The sequence below is a fragment of the Orcinus orca genome, chromosome 3, assembly GCF_937001465.1.
Source record: "Orcinus orca chromosome 3, mOrcOrc1.1, whole genome shotgun sequence".
NCBI classification, from domain to species: domain Eukaryota; kingdom Metazoa; phylum Chordata; class Mammalia; order Artiodactyla; family Delphinidae; genus Orcinus; species Orcinus orca.
This window is the reverse complement of record NC_064561.1, coordinates 24866673-24884858: the sequence shown is the minus strand read 5'-3', so window position 1 is coordinate 24884858 and position 18186 is coordinate 24866673. Positions and strand designations below refer to the sequence as shown.

Here is an 18186-nt window from a genome sequence, read left to right as displayed (position 1 = left end):
TCCATAATGTAGCACGCGCTTCCTCTGTGCGCCCTAGCTACTAATTAAGCCCATCTCAGACTCAACAGTTCCACCTGTCTAATTGGAAGAAAATGGAAATAGTAGATACTTCATTGCTGTGAACAACTGCAGATGCCTTTCCTCCCACCTTTACAGCAACTTCTGCCCCAGGCAAAATACAGACATTTTTAGAGTCAGCCAAACCCTGATGTGAATCTCTGCCAGGTATTTACTAGTTGTGAAAAACTCTTATCAAGTCTTAAGCTTCAATTTTCTCCTCCTTAAGGAGGAATGAAGGCCTTTCCACCACAGGGTTGCTTAAGGTATAGGTGGGAGCTGAATGGTAGTTTAAAGCTCATCTTAGCCCAGTTCAGTATGGGTAGTTTTCCTGGTTTTACAGATGGGCAAACTGAGAAGGGATGGGGTGGGGGCGGGCAGAGACATGTGAAGGGCTGGGCAAGATGCCCTTGGTGCTGTCCTGGATGTCTGGATTGACTCCACAGAACTGCAGCCACCCAGCTTCCTGGAGCCACCTCTTCCAGGGAGCCTTTTGGGTCTTTCTGTGCAGACACCTCAGGGCTTGGGCCCTGCTCGTGGGAACCTCTTGCCACTACAGGCTGGGATTGGGAAGGTACCAGCAAGCTGTGCCCAAGGTCTGGGAAACGGGAGATACTCCTTGCTCTTTGTCTAGACGTTTCTTCTTCCCTTGATCCCCATCCTTCACTTGACAGAGTTGTCAATCTGCTTCCTTCTGAAGAGGTGGGTAGTTATACCCATTTTGCAGAGAGGGCAAGAAAAGGCTCAAAAAAGTTATCTCCTCATGCCTCAAATTATCCAACTTTGTATCAGTGGATCCCAGATGTGTGTGATGTCAGGCAGATCTATTGAAAAGGGTGGTAAAAAATACTATCAACAAGGATTTAAGAAACGATAATAACAGCCAACATTTACTGAACGCTAGACACTCCCATACTGAGGAAATGGTGGTGCCGAGAGGTGGAGTGATTTATCCAGAGTCCCACAGGAAATAAGTGGCTCAGCCCTGTTTAAACCCTCCAGGAGACTGGAAGCAGAACCTTTACAGTCACTCCTGGGTGGGGTGCCTGAGGCAGCCACACTCTTGTGTTACCTGCTTTTTTCTTTTTTTAGCGGTACGCGGGCCTCTCACTGTTGCGGCCTCTCCTGTTGCGGAGCACAGGCTCCGGACGCGCAGGCTCAGCGGCCATGGCTCACGGGCCCAGCCGCTCCGCGGCATGTGGGATCTTCCCGGACCGGGGCACGAACCCGCGTCCCCTGCATCGACAGGCGGACTCTCAACCACTGCGCCACCAGGGAAGCCCTTTTACCTGCTTTTTATAAGGCTTCTCACTTAGTCCTCACCAGCCACCCTATATACTGGGCATCTTTTCTAAAAAGAGGTTACTAAGGCCCCCAGCGCAGTGATGGTGGCAAATGGCAAAAAGTAGGGCCTGGATTTGAATACGGAACTACTGATGGAGCGCGGAACTTACGACTCTTTCCCCTTTCGCAACTCTCACACCTGCTGTGGCCAGAAACAACTACGTCTCCATGAACTGGCCCACTCCTCTCCGAGGCTGTGGGACCTGCAGAGAGGCACAACATCTGCCTCCATTTCTTCCCCCCTCCTCCGAGGATGTCTCCGTTGTGGGCTACTTCCAGGGGGACCTTGTCGAATCAGACTCCGCCCACAGCAAATTTCAGGCCAACCTCTCTCTTGTCTGCGCCTCGGCTTCATCTGTAAAATGGGGAGCCATGAAAGCTCAGGCTTCAGGTAGCTTTACGTAACCTGTGTAGCGCTTTAGCAAAGGTCCCTTCTCTTCAGACTGGGTCCTGAACTCAGTGGGCGGGGACCATAGCAAACTGATTGGAGCGTCCAGAACTTCACAAGCAACGGATCTGCACCCCCCACCCCCCAATAACCTCAAGCAGCGACCCCGAATGCCCGTCTACTCGCCTTCCTGCTCTGTAACTCGAAAAGTGATCTCTCAAATGCCCGGAAATATGCCCGCCCTGGTGAGGTCTGATCTTCCCCATTCCTACTCCGCACTGCACAGGTAAGAAAAATGAGCCCAGAGAGGAGCAGCCTTTCGCCCGAGGTCACACAGCGAAGGACTGGGGCAGGGTGGGGGATGGTGGGGGAGCGGTGTTGTGGAATTCCAGGCGGACGTTGGCGCCCGCTTGTCTGCCCGCTTCTGATACCCGGGTTCGGGAGAATAGGCTGCTAACGAGCGGCCCATTAGGAGGAATTGTCACTCCTCTGGGAGCGAGGTTGTCCCATTAGGGCGAATTGTCATTCCTCCTGGAGCGAGGTTGTCCCGGCTCCGCGCAGGCTGAGTGCCGGGGCCGAGAGCAATTAACGCGGCTCCGGCGCGGGCAGCCGCCTCTGCCCCGGGCAGCGGGGGCGGGGCGGGGCGGGGGCGGGGCGCCCGGCGCGGCTGGAGCCGGTCACCCGGCGCAGCCCCTTCCCCCGGAGCCCGCCTTTCATCTCCCCGCGCCTGGCGCCTGCCCGCACCCCTGGCCCGTCTACAGCCCCCTCCTCCGCCCCTCCCCCGCCTCCTCCGGGCCGCCGGGATCCAGCGATCGGTCCTGAGGCTGCAGACGCCGCGGTCCGCGCGCTGTCCTTCACGGTTTTCGCCTTGGGACTTGCGGTGCGCGTGCGCGGCTGTTCCACGCAGGCCCCGGGCGCGTGCGAAATGCCCGGGGCGCGCGCTAAGGTGGAGTGCGGCGGGTCTGCGCGCACCCGCCGGTGCCGTGAGGGGAAATGCCCGGGTCCACCACTTCCTACCTGCGTGACCCGGCCGCAGAATTAGCGCTTCCTGGCTTTAGGCTTTTCATCTGTAAAATGGGGAAAATAATTTCTGCCCGGAGCGATGTGTTGGAAGAAACGAATGAAATCATGGAGGACAGGTCCAGGTACTAAAGCAGAGGTGACGCTTAGTGGTGACTGAGTTATGATTGGAACCTCACGTTTCTGCCTGCGTATATGTCACCGGGAACTAACCTTTACTGAATGCTCCCTAAGTGCCAAAGACAGACCTCCGCTAAGGGACTATAAACTTTTCAGGGCGAGCCGAATTCTCAGTCCCAGAGATTTTACAAAGAACCCACCGTGAACTACGTGAAAGGGGGCAAAGTGCCTCATTTTGGATATCTGGCAAAGAGAAAGCATTCGATACATTGTTGCTGCTTTTGATATACCATGATATGGTGGAGCTTTTTTGGATCGCCTACACCTGCTAGTTATCTTATGTAGCCCCTTGAACTGAATTGCGGCAAGAGCCATCCTGATTAGGGGTTCTCTCTCATTTTAGAGGGAAAAAAATATTAGGCTAAGGGAGGGGAAGGAACGCGACCAAGGGCACGCGGCCAGGAAGAGGTGTATACAACATTCTGAAAACGCAGCTAACGCAGCACCAGATGCACAGACGGGGTTTTCCACAAAGGGCTAGAACTGTGTTGAGGTTCCACTCTTTTCACAGCAGAAGAGACACCCTTTCCTGAATTGTCCCAACCTCAGCTGGCAGAAAACAAGATGGGCAGGCTGGTTGCTCCCTGGACATCTCTCCTGTTCATGGCCAGAGCTTGGCAACCTCCCTTGGAACACCAGTTGTTTGTTTAATCTCTACTATTTTCTCATTGCTGGCTTTACAATTTTTGTCCTTTGCCTGGACATCAGGACCAAAGAGTAGGGAGGGGAACCTACCTTATCCTCTCCCAGAAAACTTCATCAAAATAAAAGAGCTCTCTCTACTAGTACTAATTAAAACAAACAAGCAAACAAAAAACCCCAGGAATGAGCTTGCATGCCCCCTAATTGACAAATATTAACAAGGAGTTTTCAAGAACAATTATCAAACAGTGGCTGGGTACGTTTTGGCAGCAGAGGGCTAAACGAATTTCAGGTTTGCTTCCAAAATATGTAGCCTGCACCTTGCTAGTTTCCTCTAGGAGGCAGAGAACTTAATCTGGGTTTACCTGTACTGTATTTGAGATGCATATCGAGCCAACTATCATCAGGTATGACTCAAGGGGAAAATGCATAAGGCATATATCTCCAGATAACTTTCCTAGTTTTTTTTTTAAATAACTTTCTCTGAACTTCCAGTTTGTTGATAGTGGTGGGAGAAGGGGGTTTTAGAAGGCTGTAGTTAGAACTTCTTTACTTTTAAACTTTTATTCAGGACCCTTTCTAATCAAATTGAATTAAGTGGCCAATGCAGATTGTTTTTATCCTCTAGGATTCAGATAACACCTATTCTGGTTATCCTAGGCCAGCACAGTTTCACTCCAGGCAGAGGTTTGGGGTGAAGGGAGGTGCTCTGGGAAGTGGATCTGGGGGTCAAGTCTCTAAAAGTCTTGAATGGGGAAGTAGCTCCAAGCTCTGGGTATCTCAGTAATTAAAAACAGTGTCCCTTCCTTCCAAGGCTTTGGGAACTGTTTAGCAAGCATCTGCTGTGTGCAAGTCCCTGAGCCGGGTCACTTCTATTCACCTCATCACTTGCGGGATAATCGCTCAGATATAGGAAAAGGCAGCCGCAGCCTGGAAAGAGTCATTTGAAGAAATAGGTGTTGGCCCAGCGGCCTGCAGAGAGATTGGAGGCCTCTGCACATTGGAAGTTCGCGCGCTCTCCCCTTTCCCATACTGAGACAGTCATCACTAAGGCTTTGAGATGTAATTACCCAGGGTATAATTTGAAGTGGGGTGGGGATATCTATACTTTTTTTTTTTTAACCAGGTGCAATGAATAAAAATGTCCTTCCCCAAAAGATACACAGGTCCGGGGTGGGCAAACTTGGCACCCAGTTCTGACACTTGCAAGGGTGTGTGTGTGGGGGTGGTGGTGGTGGGAAGCACTAGATATTATCTATGCCTTTTCCTCACTCCTCCTCCGCCTTGAAGGCAAATACTGGCACCCAAACACACGACCAACACCGGCTCAGACAAACTCATGAACACACAATGCACGCAGTCTTGAGAAAAAGGTCGGATCCGGAGGTCCAGAGAGGAGATGCAGGGAAAAGAAAACTCGAGGATTCCAAGTTTCTAAGAGTGCGCTGGTTTTGTTTTCGAGTGGAAGAGATGGAAAGCTCTGGTTTAAATCTTCCAGTTGGAACTACTTGGGAGAGGGCAGCCGTGACCACCTACCTCTCTGGCTCGTTCCGGCCCCTCTCCTAAGGGAGTTATAGTAATAGCGGACGCCGTCGAGCACTTGCTGAGAGCGAAATACCTGCTTTTCTAAGCGCCATGCATGTAGTATTTCTTTTAGCAGGGATGCTGGCCCTTCCTTTCAGTGCTGGCCCCTAAAACTGTTACGTTCGCCCAGTTTCGACCCATAGTAGGAGCTTAATAAATGTTTTTGCCATGCCACTTGCAGATTTTAAACATGTTCTGGCGCGGAGTACCTTTTAAAAAGAGGGGTCAACAGAGAGAAGAAATGGGGCTCCGCGAACTTCCTCTTTAAATAATCGGCCTTAATTACGCCTTAGACTTTTCAGTTTTGGCGTGATTATAACCCTTGAGGGATCGCCTGATAACAACTCTGCTGACTGCTCCTGTAATTAACTCCTAATTTATTTCAAACAGAAAAAAAAAAAAAAAAAAAAAAAAAGGCCCCAGCCTCTTCCGGAAGAGCCAATCGGAGGCGAGCGTCCGTGGCGTCAGCGCCAGGGCCGGCTCGGATTGGCTAAGCCGAGTCTCTCACTTCCCCTTGGAGGAAAGGCACGGCTGCCGGCTCGCCCCTCCCGTCTCCCCCCAAAAAAGTTTGAGTCGCAGCTGCCTGGTTGCCAGCGGAGTCGCGCGCCGGGAGCTACGTAGGGCAGAGAAGTCATGGCTTCTCCGTCCAAAGGCAATGACCTGTTTTCGTCTGATGAGGAGGGCCCGGCGATGGTGGCCGAGCCGGGCCCGGGGCCTGGGGGTGCCGACGGGGCCGCGGAGGAGCGCCGCGTCAAGGTCTCCAGCCTGCCCTTCAGCGTGGAGGCGCTCATGTCGGACAAGAAGCCGCCCAAGGAGACTTCCCCACTGCCAGCCGAAAGCGCCTCCGCCGGGGCCACCCTGCGGCCACTTCTGCTGCCGGGACACAGCGTCCGGGAGGCGCACAGCCCCGGGCCGTTGGTCAAGCCCTTCGAGACAGCCTCGGTCAAGTCGGAAAATTCAGAAGACGGAGCGGCGTGGATGCAGGAACCGGGCAGATATTCGCCGCCGCCAAGTGAGTGCCTGCAGAGGCCGGGACCAGGGGTAGGAGGGTGCGCGGGGTACAGGAGGGAACTGGGGGTCAGTATTCCAAGCTAGGGGTACGGAGACCCCTCTGTACTATGCGCCCTGAAAAAGCAAGCATTACAAGTCCTTGGCCCCTTAATATCCCCAGAGTTCAGCGCGCCCACGGCATCCAAGATACCTTCTGGGTAATATCCGCGCAGCGCGTGTTTGGGATCCCCTAGCTGTACAGAATATTCGACACGAATGCCAACGCCCTGATCGTTGAAGGGAGAACCCAGCTGGGTTTGCGGGGTCGCTTGGGTATCCGTTTCTCTAGCCCTCAGCCCTGCCCTCAGGCCACTTCGCTTTTTTTTTCACTGTCCCTCGGGGTCTCAGTCTGGGGAATGAAGAAGGATACACGTTTAAAGAGCACCGGAATATATGCCAGGCAGAGGCAGAGTGTCTAACTGCCTTTCAAAGTTCACAACCCTGCGAGGTGTGCCCTCACTATAAAGATGAGCTAATTAAAATCTAACCCGATTTTGGGTAGAAATGATCATCTTCCATTGGTCCCGCGGGTATCGAAGCACGGTAACGCGGACGGATGGCGGCAGAGACTTATGCGGCGAGGAAATGTCTCCCGGTCGTCCCGGCGGCCAGCCCCGTCGCTTCGCTGGGAGCGGGCTGGGGTCAGCAGCGTGGGGCTCCGCTTGGCTCAGAGTAATAATTAACAGCATTCCAGCAGCGCTTCAGTTTACAAAGTGATGCTTATTAGTTCACCAGATCCCGATCATCGCTGGAACCCCGAAGTGTGGGCAGAAGCCCGGGACCTGTGGTTATCCCAGTTTTCAGACATGCATACTTTGAGGACTGAACTTGCTTGAGCCAGGTCACCAACAATGGCTGAATTGGGCAAGGGGCCCCGGTGTCCAAGCCCCAACCCTGGCCACCTTGATCCCTCTCCCCAGACAGACCAAGCAGAGGGCCGAACACCTGCACCCCGCTTCCTGCCAATGAGGAAGGAGAACTGAGAGTCGCAGGAGAGCTGATTTCTCTTCCAGCGTTTACGTCCAGTTTGGGGCCCTGGGTCCTCTTGCGATATGGGGAAGCCATTCCCTGTAGCTCCTTTTACTTCTGTCTCCCAGCCTTTAAGATTTCTCTATCTGCACTCTGCCTCTAGGAAAGGCGAGAGAGAGGATGCCTGCGTAGGGACTTTTTCGAAAGCTGGGAGCATCACATTTTACCCCATTCCCATCAGCCCTGAAAACTCGAGATGCAAAGTATTTTGTGAACAAAACAAGGCCATATACCCAGGCATCAGTGGCTGTCCCCTCTGGCTTCTTCTCTCCACCCTGTTAGAAACTCCCAAAGATTCAAAGGGCGTGGAGATTAAGGACTCAAAGAATTTAAACTCAAGTTTGCACAGTACTTTATAGCACTTTTCACCGTATTATCTTATCTGATCTCCGTGTGGCTGAAGCTGGCCTCCCGGTAACAGATGAGGACATTTCAACAGAGTTCAGAGGAATCTGCACACATCGAGTTTGGGCTTGACAAGAAAGACTTGGGGACATTTAATGATCACCTATCTGATGGCAGACAAGACTCTGGGCATTCTAAAATTTGGTACTCTGAACCACACTGCAGGATCAGTATTAGTTACCCATTTTATCGATGGTGAAATAGAGGCTTAGAAACTTTAAGGGACTTAATTTGTTTGACAGATATTGAGTGCCTGTATATGCCTAGGCCTGGGTCAATTCCCAGCTGCGCATCAAGGATTCAGGCTTTACAGGGAGTGGTGTCCAGAGGTCAGACATTTCCACTTTCTTAGGTTCCTGGGGTTCTGTAAGCATGCCTGCCAGGGCCCAGGGTAAGGCAGCCGTGGGCCCTGGATGTGACCCTTCCATGAGAAAAGTAGGAGATTCTGAGAAAGGATTTAATTTTTTTTAAAAAAGTGGGTCATTGGTGCTTTGGGCCTGGAGATGGCCTCAGGAGCCCTGTGGTAGGAGCGGTGGGTCCGGGGGAGCCTAGCGACAGAGCCTGGGGCAGGAGGAAGCCACCTGCCCAGGCCCGGGTTTTGTTATTCTCAGGAGGCCGTAGGATAAATGCTGTTTTGCTTTGTATAATCGCACCCTTCCTCAGGCTGGTTTAAAATGGGGAGGAGAGTGGGAGGGTGGAGAGAGGTGCGCTGGGAGGGACGCTTTGATACACACATGAGATCCCGTCACCTGGATTTCATAATTCAAATGCAGCCCCTAGGAGCAGCCGGAATGACCGTGCCCAGGCACAGAATCACTTCCAAACATAGAGCAGAGGCAAGTGTAGATTCTAGGAGCTTGGTATCTGATCTGTGGCCACTGGATCCTCCCAGCTAGCCAGGTCACGTTTGTGAAGGGTGAGAATTTCACAGGTCCCTGAGTCTCTGATTGTTGTTATTTTATTTGTAAATTAAGAAGTAGGCACCCCCAGCTCTCTGGCTTACTTAGGGATTAGCATATGCAAAAGTCTACACTCCTGTGGTAGTTTCTTACCCATCTCTCTCCCAGATTTCTGTTTTTTGATTGATGGCAGAACCCACTACCTCTTTCATTTTTAGCCACTTAAAAGTGATGGTTAATAATGTCACATTAGGACAAATCCATTTCTTGTTGGAAATGGAGGCTGGGTTGGGACTTGTGCTGTGTCACCCTCAAGTATGAAGTGTAAACTCTCTCTTGGGCCACCAAAGTAACTAAACAAGAAATGCTACATTCTCCCTTTGGAGTGCTTTGGAGTTACTACGGTGGCTACATTTGGAAAATTAGCATAGCTCATAAAAGCCAAATGCAGAAAATGAATTGTTTAGCATCTGTCTCTCAGCTCCACCCCAACTTCCTTTAAGGAAAAACCCGAAGTTAGTTGATGCTATGGAATCACAAGGATGCCCTGTCCTATGATTTCCTATAATTGAACCCATTTTAAATATGGAGTCTGGATGCTGTAGGCATACCTTTATTTTGCTTGTTATTCCTTCTTTCTAAATTCCAGCAAGAAGCTAATCATTTACACATTGCCTCCAAACCATAGAATGGGTAGGAGAGATGGCTAAAATGTCATCACATGCTCTCAATTCAGGAGGCAGCATGATTTCCCCTGACATTTACATTTATGGGCGAGCTAATTTTTCCCTCCTTCTTAGTAAAGTTTATATTACAGAAGCACCCAGCCAAGAAAGTTATCCCACATCCAGATCTGTAAAATGATGTTCAGGTTTTATAATCTGTAGACTGGAGGGAATGACATCTGTGTGGTTGTTTATTGCATGAGGCTGCTCACCAATCCATAGATGCTATTAATTTACTGCAGACCTTATCGGCACGATTATCCTTCACAAATATGTTGATGCAATCCAACTTCTCCTGGTGCAGAGAGGGGATGGACCCAGTTCATAAGACCCTTTTCATTTTCCTTCTCATATGTGATTATCTCGGTGTCCTAGGGATGTGAGGATTATCATGAGCCCAGCCCCCCATTTTTAAGATAAGCAATATCAAGAAGAGATGGGGTTTTGTTTCTCAGAGAACCCTCAGCTCTCTTGACTTATGAGGGGTCTGTTCATATTTCATTATCTCTGATGCTGTTTGTTTTCCATATAGAAAGTTCTGTTACACCATAAAACTCCCAAACTTTTGGGAAAAGATTCAATTTTTTAAAAACAAAACAATTTATCCATTTAAGTATGGTCCTTCTCTATCCCTCCCCCCCCCAAAATCCAACCACACATGGTTTTGACCAAGGTACCTCTTTGAAAGATGAAGAGGGAAGACCCCACCCCTCCATGGACACACCTGGCGAGAAAGCCACTTTCTTTTGCTAACTCACTCCCCATTCTCTGTTCCCTAGGACACATGAGCCCCACCACCTGCACCCTGAGGAAACACAAGACCAATCGGAAGCCACGCACACCCTTCACCACCTCCCAGCTCCTCGCTCTGGAGCGCAAGTTCCGCCAGAAACAGTACCTCTCCATCGCAGAGCGGGCAGAGTTCTCCAGCTCTCTGAACCTCACAGAGACACAGGTCAAAATCTGGTTCCAGAACCGAAGAGCCAAGGCGAAAAGACTGCAAGAGGCCGAACTGGAAAAGCTGAAAATGGCTGCAAAACCTATGCTGCCCTCTGGCTTCAGCCTCCCTTTCCCCATCAACTCGCCCCTGCAAGCAGCCTCCCTATACGGCGCGTCCTACCCTTTCCATAGACCTGTGCTCCCCATCCCGCCCGTCGGACTCTATGCGACTCCCGTGGGATATGGCATGTACCACCTGTCCTAAGGAAGACCAGCTCAATAGACTCCGGGATGGATGTTTGTTTAAAAGCCTTCCCCCTCCCTCTCCAAGAAGACAGTCCCGCTCTGCAAACCTTGCATGCACCACCCTCAGCGGCTAGATCGACAGGGCCACAGACATAGTTGAAATTGGTTCTTTTGACTGGAGACACCCAAACCCCGTTTTCTTGGTGTAATCTTCCAGATGCCAACCCCCCTTCTCCTTTCACAAGATTGGCTCTGATGGTTTTTATATATAAATATGTATATAATAAAATATAATACATTTTTATACAGCAGACATAAAAATCAAATTATTTTGAAAGGTAAAATTTATATACATATATATATAAATATATATATATATGTCTTTTTTCTCTATATATCACCTTCCTAAAAGAGACTGCTTAATTAAGTCTACCTGTTGTCTTTTTCTTATGGGGGAGACAAATTATTTGCTAAAATTGCTGAAATCTGATCATTTGGATCACTGACTTGCAAACATTAGAATTAGACACTGTGTGCATAGGCAGTAGATATGGAAAGATTCCTCCCAGAGAAGGGGACACATCATGTTTTTGCATTTTTTACGTGCATTTAAAAACTCACTAGATATGACCATATTTGGCCCTGTTTTTCTCCCCCTTCTCCACCTTGTTTGTTACACATTGTTCAAAGTTTTTGTAAGATCAATAAAAGGGGGATGAGAAGAATCCTGAGAGTGCCTCGGGGTAAGGTGGAAAATGGAAGTCCTTCCTAATTCCTCTCAAGGCTGTTGCTTAACTGCATTTCAGATAATTGGAGAGTGAAAAGTTAGAGCATGTCGGGAGGAATTGATGGTTTCCGTGAACCACTAGGTACATCAGTCCTCACACATTTGAAAAGGTGATTTGGGTGGATGTGTGTGTGTAGTTAATTGTCTGCTTAAAAATTATGAATATCTTGTAACCATTATCTATACTAAATATTCCTGAACAATGAATAGATCTAAAAAGAAAAAAAATCATGCTTTCTCTGTGTGTGTACCTGTTGTATGTGCTAAACTTATTAGAAAAATTTATATACTTTTTAACATGTTGGGGGCAGAGGGTAAAGCCATGTTTTGACTTGATAAAAAATGGTGTTGTCAGACAGCCCATATAGCTCCTTGGTATTTCATTTTTCTATCCAGCTCCCCCTCCCCCATCCAAGTATACTTTTATCCCTTTGAAAGGGTGCCTTGTATAATTTTATATATTTTATTGAAGAGTTATTTCTTATCTCTTATTCTGAATTAAATTAAACGTTTTATTGCAGTAAAGTCTGTCCAAAGTCACAATTATTTTTAAGAGGTGCTCTCTGTTCTTTAGCCGGTCTTAGCCCAGAAATGCCACCCAGATGGGGGAGGGGGGCTGGTGATTTTTATGATGATTTTAATGGGAATCAATCCAGAGCTGTGGCCAGATTCAGCCCGGGGTAGGGAAGTCTACAGCAAATAGCAAAAGACTTTGAAATGCTTCCTCTGGCAGCTTGTGTTACTCATGGAAAATTGCTATTAGGAGTTTTTCAAATTCCAGTGAAAGATGAGCTTAGAAGTGGCAGGGCCCAGGGATCGGCCAGAATCTGAGGGGTTTGTGGATGATTGCAGGGGTGGGGGGGGCGGGAATCTTGAACTTGAAATCTCTCAGCTACCACAACAACAAGCTTCGAGCTGAGGGAAGGGACCTATATAGTTCTTTGCAAATGTAGATGGTAACTAGATGCGTTCACTGAGGGGGAGAGGGGGGTAGATGGATGCCTGCTGCCCTTTTCAGGACTGTGTCAAATCACATTCCGTTTACCATTCCTAGCTCCTTCCAAGGAGATCGGCCTTGAACAAATGCTCTTTTCGGTTTGTAGGGGGGAAGGTAGTTCATTCAAGTTCCCTTTGCTTTGCAGCCTGCCTTTCCACTGGTTACAGAACGGGGGTCAGGCTTGGGTTTTGAGTCATCACCATGAAAATAAATTGGTGATGGGTGGGGGAGGCGGGGAAGAATCTTAAACTCCACTTTCTGTCGCACAAAGAAACCAAGTGGCCATTGATGATGACTTTCCGAGGGCTGTTTTCGGATGAGAAGCTCGAGTGACCTGGGAACGAGTTGGAAGGGAGTCGAGAACTTCCTGTTGCGGAGCCTGAGCGGTGGGGAGATTGGCACCTGGCACCTACTAGGACTAGCGCTTTAGTCCCAGTTTCCTTTGTGCCGACACCCAGTTTAGAGGTGGGCGCCGGAAACTCCATTTTTCCGGTGGGGCAGAGGCTCCCAAGGTCGGTCGGTGAGTTTCTCCTACGGAGTGTGGATCTGCTCCGAAGCTGGGGTCCGACCGATTTCTTCCAGCTCGGCCCCCGAGCTGGAGTGAACCGCAGGAACGTCCCAAACCTCCCCGAGTGTGCCCTGGCCATCCCGCTGGGCCACCCCAGCCATCCTCATTTGTGGGATACGTTTTCCAAAGGCCAAAGCCGTTCCCGGTTTCGTCACCAGCCGCCAAATTGGGGCCCTAATTAGCCCGTCCACCGCGAGCTTCCTTCCCGGAGCCTCTCGGACCCCGCAGCCTCGGGCAATCTCAGCCCGGGGTGGGGGATCCGGAGACGCCGACTCTGGGTTAAGACTCAGCTTGCTCCCGGGAGGAGGGGGTCACAGGCTAGAGTGTTTTTCGGAGAACCGGGCTGCGTCCTGTGTGGTCAGCCGGGTGGATTGGAAACCATCTAAGCGCCTGCGCATTACCCCAATCACCCTAAATCCCAAAGAAAAACTGAGGCCGGGACAGGGAAAAAGAGTCGCTCAGGCGCCAATACACGCACCCCTGCGCTCCTGGGCGGATGGGATTACGTAGTTGAGGACGCGGCCGTGTTGCCGGGGCCCAGACAACGGCCAGAGGTCCGCGGGCCCGCCGGTGCGCCTTGCTCTGGGGCTCCCTCCGAACCGCCTGCCCAGCATTAGGTTTGGCGGTCGCCACGGTCTCCGCTTAGGTCGGGCTTGGCATGCCAGGCGTTTCAGGGACCAGGCTAACCACCTGGGGCGACAGAAGGACCCTGTCTCACCAAGAACCCCGCAGCCGCGCCTTGGAAATTGAAACCGAAGATGCCACTGTGCCGGCTTTGGCCATCGTCGCCTGCGCTGCCGGGAGCCTGGCACACAACTCCCCCCAAGTCCTCCCGTACTTCTCAGTGCTTTTATCTAAAACTTCCCAGAAAGACGGCCCTGCTTTCAGGAAAGAGGGGACAAAAGGAGAGGAGATCCCATTTATTGAGCTCTTGCTAAGTACAGAACTAGGCATCTTCCGGCTCGTCTCATCTAGTCGCTGCACACCCTTGGGGAGGTATTACTGATGCCATTTTATAGTTGAGGAAACTGAGGCTCAGAGAGGTGGCTCACTAAGGTCCCAGAGTCGGCAAGGGGCAGCAGCAGAATTCAGACCTAAGTGTGAGCCTGGTGGTGGGCATAAAGTCTGGCAAAGGGGGTCCCTGAAGGAGCTGTCTCAGAGGAGCTGCGGGATGCTGGGCCCTAGGGAGCTCTCCAGATGCCCCAGCCCAGATCCTAGCGCAGCCCAGCTCTGGAGCCCCTCTCTGCATCCCCTTCCCCACCCCTCATTGCTGTAAGGGGCTCCCCACACAGGGGCCCAGCTTCTCTATCACAGGGGACCTGGGGCTCAGCCTGACCACCCTCCCCCCTGCAGCCCCGGGGAGGTGATGCTGGGGCAAGGCCGACAGGAGGTAGGCAGCGAAGGCCTGGCTGGATGAGAGCAGGCGCTGGTAAAACGTCTGCCTGACCCGACTGAAAAGAGGATCCCTGCCTTTGAGCAGAACCTTGTCTGACCGAATGAAAACTCCCACGGCCATTCTTTGCCATAAAAGCAGCTCATTTGCCACGGGTTGGAGAGGCCACTTCCCCACCCCCACTCCCTCTCCACTGCTGGGTTTGGAATAAACATAAACCTCATTTATAAAAGACCCCACGTCACACACACACACACACACCCCTCCCTGAAATCACAGGCCTCAGTTGGTGAAGTTGATTGTGCCTGTTTTCCCCTTCCATGTAACTTAAAAAAAAAAAAATTTCCAGATTGGTGATGCCGTAGGTCTTTTTAATGAAATCGGTCAGAGAGCAATGAGGAAAGTCTGCTGTCAACTCCAGGACCCCTCCACCCCTCTCCCACGCCCAGCAACCCCTCTCACCTCCTCCCTGCTAGGAACTAAATAAAAAGCAGTAAAATTACTTTCCAGAATAGCCTGCTTCAAAGCAGAACAGAGTACCAGGCTGCGGGAATCCTGAATCCTGACCTGATAAGGTTCATAATAATCAAATCTAAACTCCATCCACCTCCTCTGACTCTTTCCAACCTCCTCCGGACCCCTCTGCATTTGTTGATGAAAACACTTTGATGTCCTGAGTCCTCCAAACAATTATTATTATAATTTTAAACAACCTGGTATTTTCCATTACTAACGGCTCGGGCTTTGAAGTTACACCTCATAATTTCCTAAATTAAATAAATCATTTTAAGTTTGCACTGGGAGGCTTTTAATAGTAGAGAAAAGAATATCATTATCTTATTGAGACCCAGTTGTGACGGCTCCAGTTTGGCTGTAGCTAGGGGCAAAGTAGGCTCACTCTAACAGACCTACTTTATTAACCTCCCATAACTCTTGAAAGAACATTTTTATATTTTCTTTGATTTCCCCCTCCCTCTCTTGTTTTAAAGCTGTCCCAACCTTTAATTAGTGCCTAATATGAAAAGCATTATTTTTTTAATGCTATGTAATTTACCAGCGGCAACAGGCCAACTTAACAATTGTTTATTAGACTTGGTTTTTCACACAGGGCAAAGAATGCCGCTGCAAACCCAACTTTTCATGGGTGGTTGCACTAATTAATACAGTGTCTGAGGCTCCTAGGGGGTTTTTTAATATTGAAGCCTATGGGGGCGGAAGGGGGTTTTAGAAGTCCAGCTCCTGCTGACGACGTTCTCGCTCTGATTTCTTTCATGCTGTTTTGATCCTGTCTGTGGAGTCAGCACAGACAGAAATTGTTCTCTGGCTCCAGAGACTCCGATGGCAATGGCCCCGGGAACCCCCCCGCACCTCCACTTGTGATTTATGGCTTGTGGGGCCAGAATTGGGGTGCAGGGAGCCCACTGCTCACTCTGGGCTTGGGGTGGGGAGAGCTGCCCCTCATCCAGCCTGGAGGGGGGAAGGAGCTGGCCTGGGGCTTGGGTTGGGCCAGAGTCAAGCTGCTGGGGGCACATGCCAGGTCTCCCAGGCACCAGGCAGCACTTAGCTCTGGGCAAAGAATTGACTGAGGTTGAGGCAGGGACTGGGATGAGGGTGGAGGTGAAGCGAGGAAGGGACAACCCCCTTCACCAGCGCTGCCTCCTTTTGGCTTTTTCCTTTACCTCCCCTGTTTTCCCCATTCTTTTGTCTTTCATCTTTAGCCCACCCCTCACTTTATCTTTTTTCTTTTTGCGCTTTTATTTACTGTTTTCCTCCTTCCATTCTTTTTCATGTTTGTCCCACTCTCTATCTTTTTAATTTTTTTTTAAGTCATCGGTCTATATAATTCCTTTGCAGGCTCTCATTTTTAACTTTCTCTTTTTCTCCTCTTTTCTTGTCTTCTTTTCCTGTCATTTTGCTCCTCCACTGTATCTCTCAATTCTTTTCCGTTTTCTATTTATTCTTATTCCACCTATTTCCCCCTTCTCGTTCTCTGTTTCTATTCTTTCTTCCCCGATTCCGGAGATTCCGTACCGGATTGCGGGAGCCCAGCTAGCGCGAGCCGCCTTTGCTCCTCCGGGCGCTACGCCCTAGCGCAGGGGGCTCCTGGTCACCTCATCCCTTCTGTGCCCTTCCCGCCCCTGCTGCACCTGGCAAGCCAGTAAGAGAGAGACCCCTGAGCGGGAGGACGGCCCGTCGTTGGGTTTCTCCCTGGGACCTTGGGCGTCGCGGACGAGAAGGTCAGCCGCCTGACGGAAAAGGGCCAGGTCCCCGCGCGCGGCCCCTCTGCCCCGCCCGCTGCCGGCCGCCCGTTTGATGTCGCAGGCCCTGCAGGAATGCGGCCGGGTTATCAATCACCCAGCTGGATCCTGAAGGTCTCGGCCTAATCACATTTAATTGCTCGTGGAGGCCCACTCTCGCCCCGGGCCGGCCGCCGCGCTCAATTACTCCCCAAATACCTGCCATCAATAAATGCGCGCTGACACCGGCCTGGCCCGTTGGCCCAGGAGATCTCAGCCGACCAGGCGCCCCGCATCCCACTCCCAACCCCCTTCCCATCATTAAACTTACACCTCGACGCCCAGAGGAGCAAGCCAAGCAGATAAAAACAGTCCCCTTTTATTGAGCGCATCCCAAGTGCCAGACACTGGTGCTCAGCGATTTACACCCTCCTTGGAGTCTCACCACCCTCTCTGTCTGGGAGGTGTTAGCATCTCCGTTTGAATTAAGGGAACTTTCTTAGGTTTATTCTTCAACGTTCCCCAGGTGGCAAAGGTAGGCCTTGGCCCTTCTGGGACGGGAACTTGGGACCCGGCAATTCCACGGGCTATGGGTAAAAACACGAGGCGATAGTGCCTCCCAGAGGAGAAAGATTCACCTGGAGCCCTGGCACTAAGGTGTGCGGACCAACACCTGAAGCCAGGTACTTCTTATGGGAGCTTATTTATTCCTTTCACCAACTCTGGGAAGTATGCCGTTTTCCAGATGAGGACACTGGGGCCTGAGCTCCGGTGTGAGCTGTGGGGAGGGCACCCTCAAACTGAGGTCCTGACCTGTCTCCTGCCTGAATGCCATCCTTGACTCCCTTTTGCACTCTTTACCTTCGGCGCTACCCTGCAATTCGGGAGCTGTGGCTTCTCTCATTTTCGCAGAGCAGAAAAACAAACCTCAGACAGCAAAGTTCCCAGAGAGGGGGCACTGCAAGGCTGGATCACACAGCTGATGAACTCAGAGCCCAGAAAGTCATGTCGGTTCCAGCTATTTCCATCGCACTAAACCCTTCTATCAAGAGCCTTAGCTTTAAAAAGAGCACATTATGTCTATGTTTTATGTAGTTTCCCATTCATGGAGAGATAACAGTTATACATCTAAACAAGGATGAAGCAGGTGACACCGACTTATTGTGTGAGGCCAAATGGCCAGATTGGCTTAGGTCAGTTTGCAATGATATTGACATAAAATGTTAAGTGAAAAGAGCAGGATATAGCATCTAAATAGAGCGAGAGCGAGAGCGTGTGAGAGAGTCAGTTATGTTAAAGATATATAATGTATTTCAACTAAACAAAGATGCCATCAACTATAATATGCATTTTATATTCCACTGTAAAAGAAAAAATTGCCCGTTATGATGTAAGTTTAATTACCTAAGATTCATTACCTAGAATTTTATACTTATTATTATTAGTTCTTATTAAGAGCCCTTCTAAATTAAAAAAAGAGACGTTGTGTACCTGAAACTAATATAAAATTGTAAGTCAACGATACTTTAATTAAAAAAAAAAAGATGAAAGGGGCAAGAGTCATCTAAAGTCAGCCATTGACTTTATTTATGCCATACCCTTTCTTAATCCCTTAGATTTTGTTATAAAATACATGACAGTGTCCAAAATACCCTCATCCTCGTTTGGCCCTCAAAGCAATAGATGGGGTATTATT

At 50.1% G+C, this 18186-nt stretch overlaps 1 protein-coding gene across 1 annotated transcript; it reads left to right on the top strand.

Annotated features, from left to right (window-relative positions):
• Nucleotides 1–5651: 5651 nt before the first annotated feature.
• Nucleotides 5652–11820, top strand: MSX2 (msh homeobox 2). Its single transcript, XM_004272017.3, has 2 exons — nt 5652–6227; nt 10103–11820. The coding sequence occupies exons 1-2, from the start codon at nt 5849–5851 to the stop codon at nt 10525–10527; spliced, it is 804 nt and encodes a 267-aa protein (XP_004272065.1). The 5' UTR covers nt 5652–5848; the 3' UTR covers nt 10528–11820.
• The last annotated feature ends 6366 nt before the right edge of the window (nt 11821–18186 follow it).

Bases quoted from the DNA above. Each gene is read 5' to 3' on its own strand.
- MSX2 (XM_004272017.3), top strand. From the start codon at position 5,849: ATGGCTTCTCCGTCCAAAGGCAATGACCTGTTTTCGTCTGATGAGGAG. The intron at 6,228-10,102 runs GTGAGTGCCTGC...TCTGTTCCCTAG, and splicing joins CAGATATTCGCCGCCGCCAA to GACACATGAGCCCCACCACC.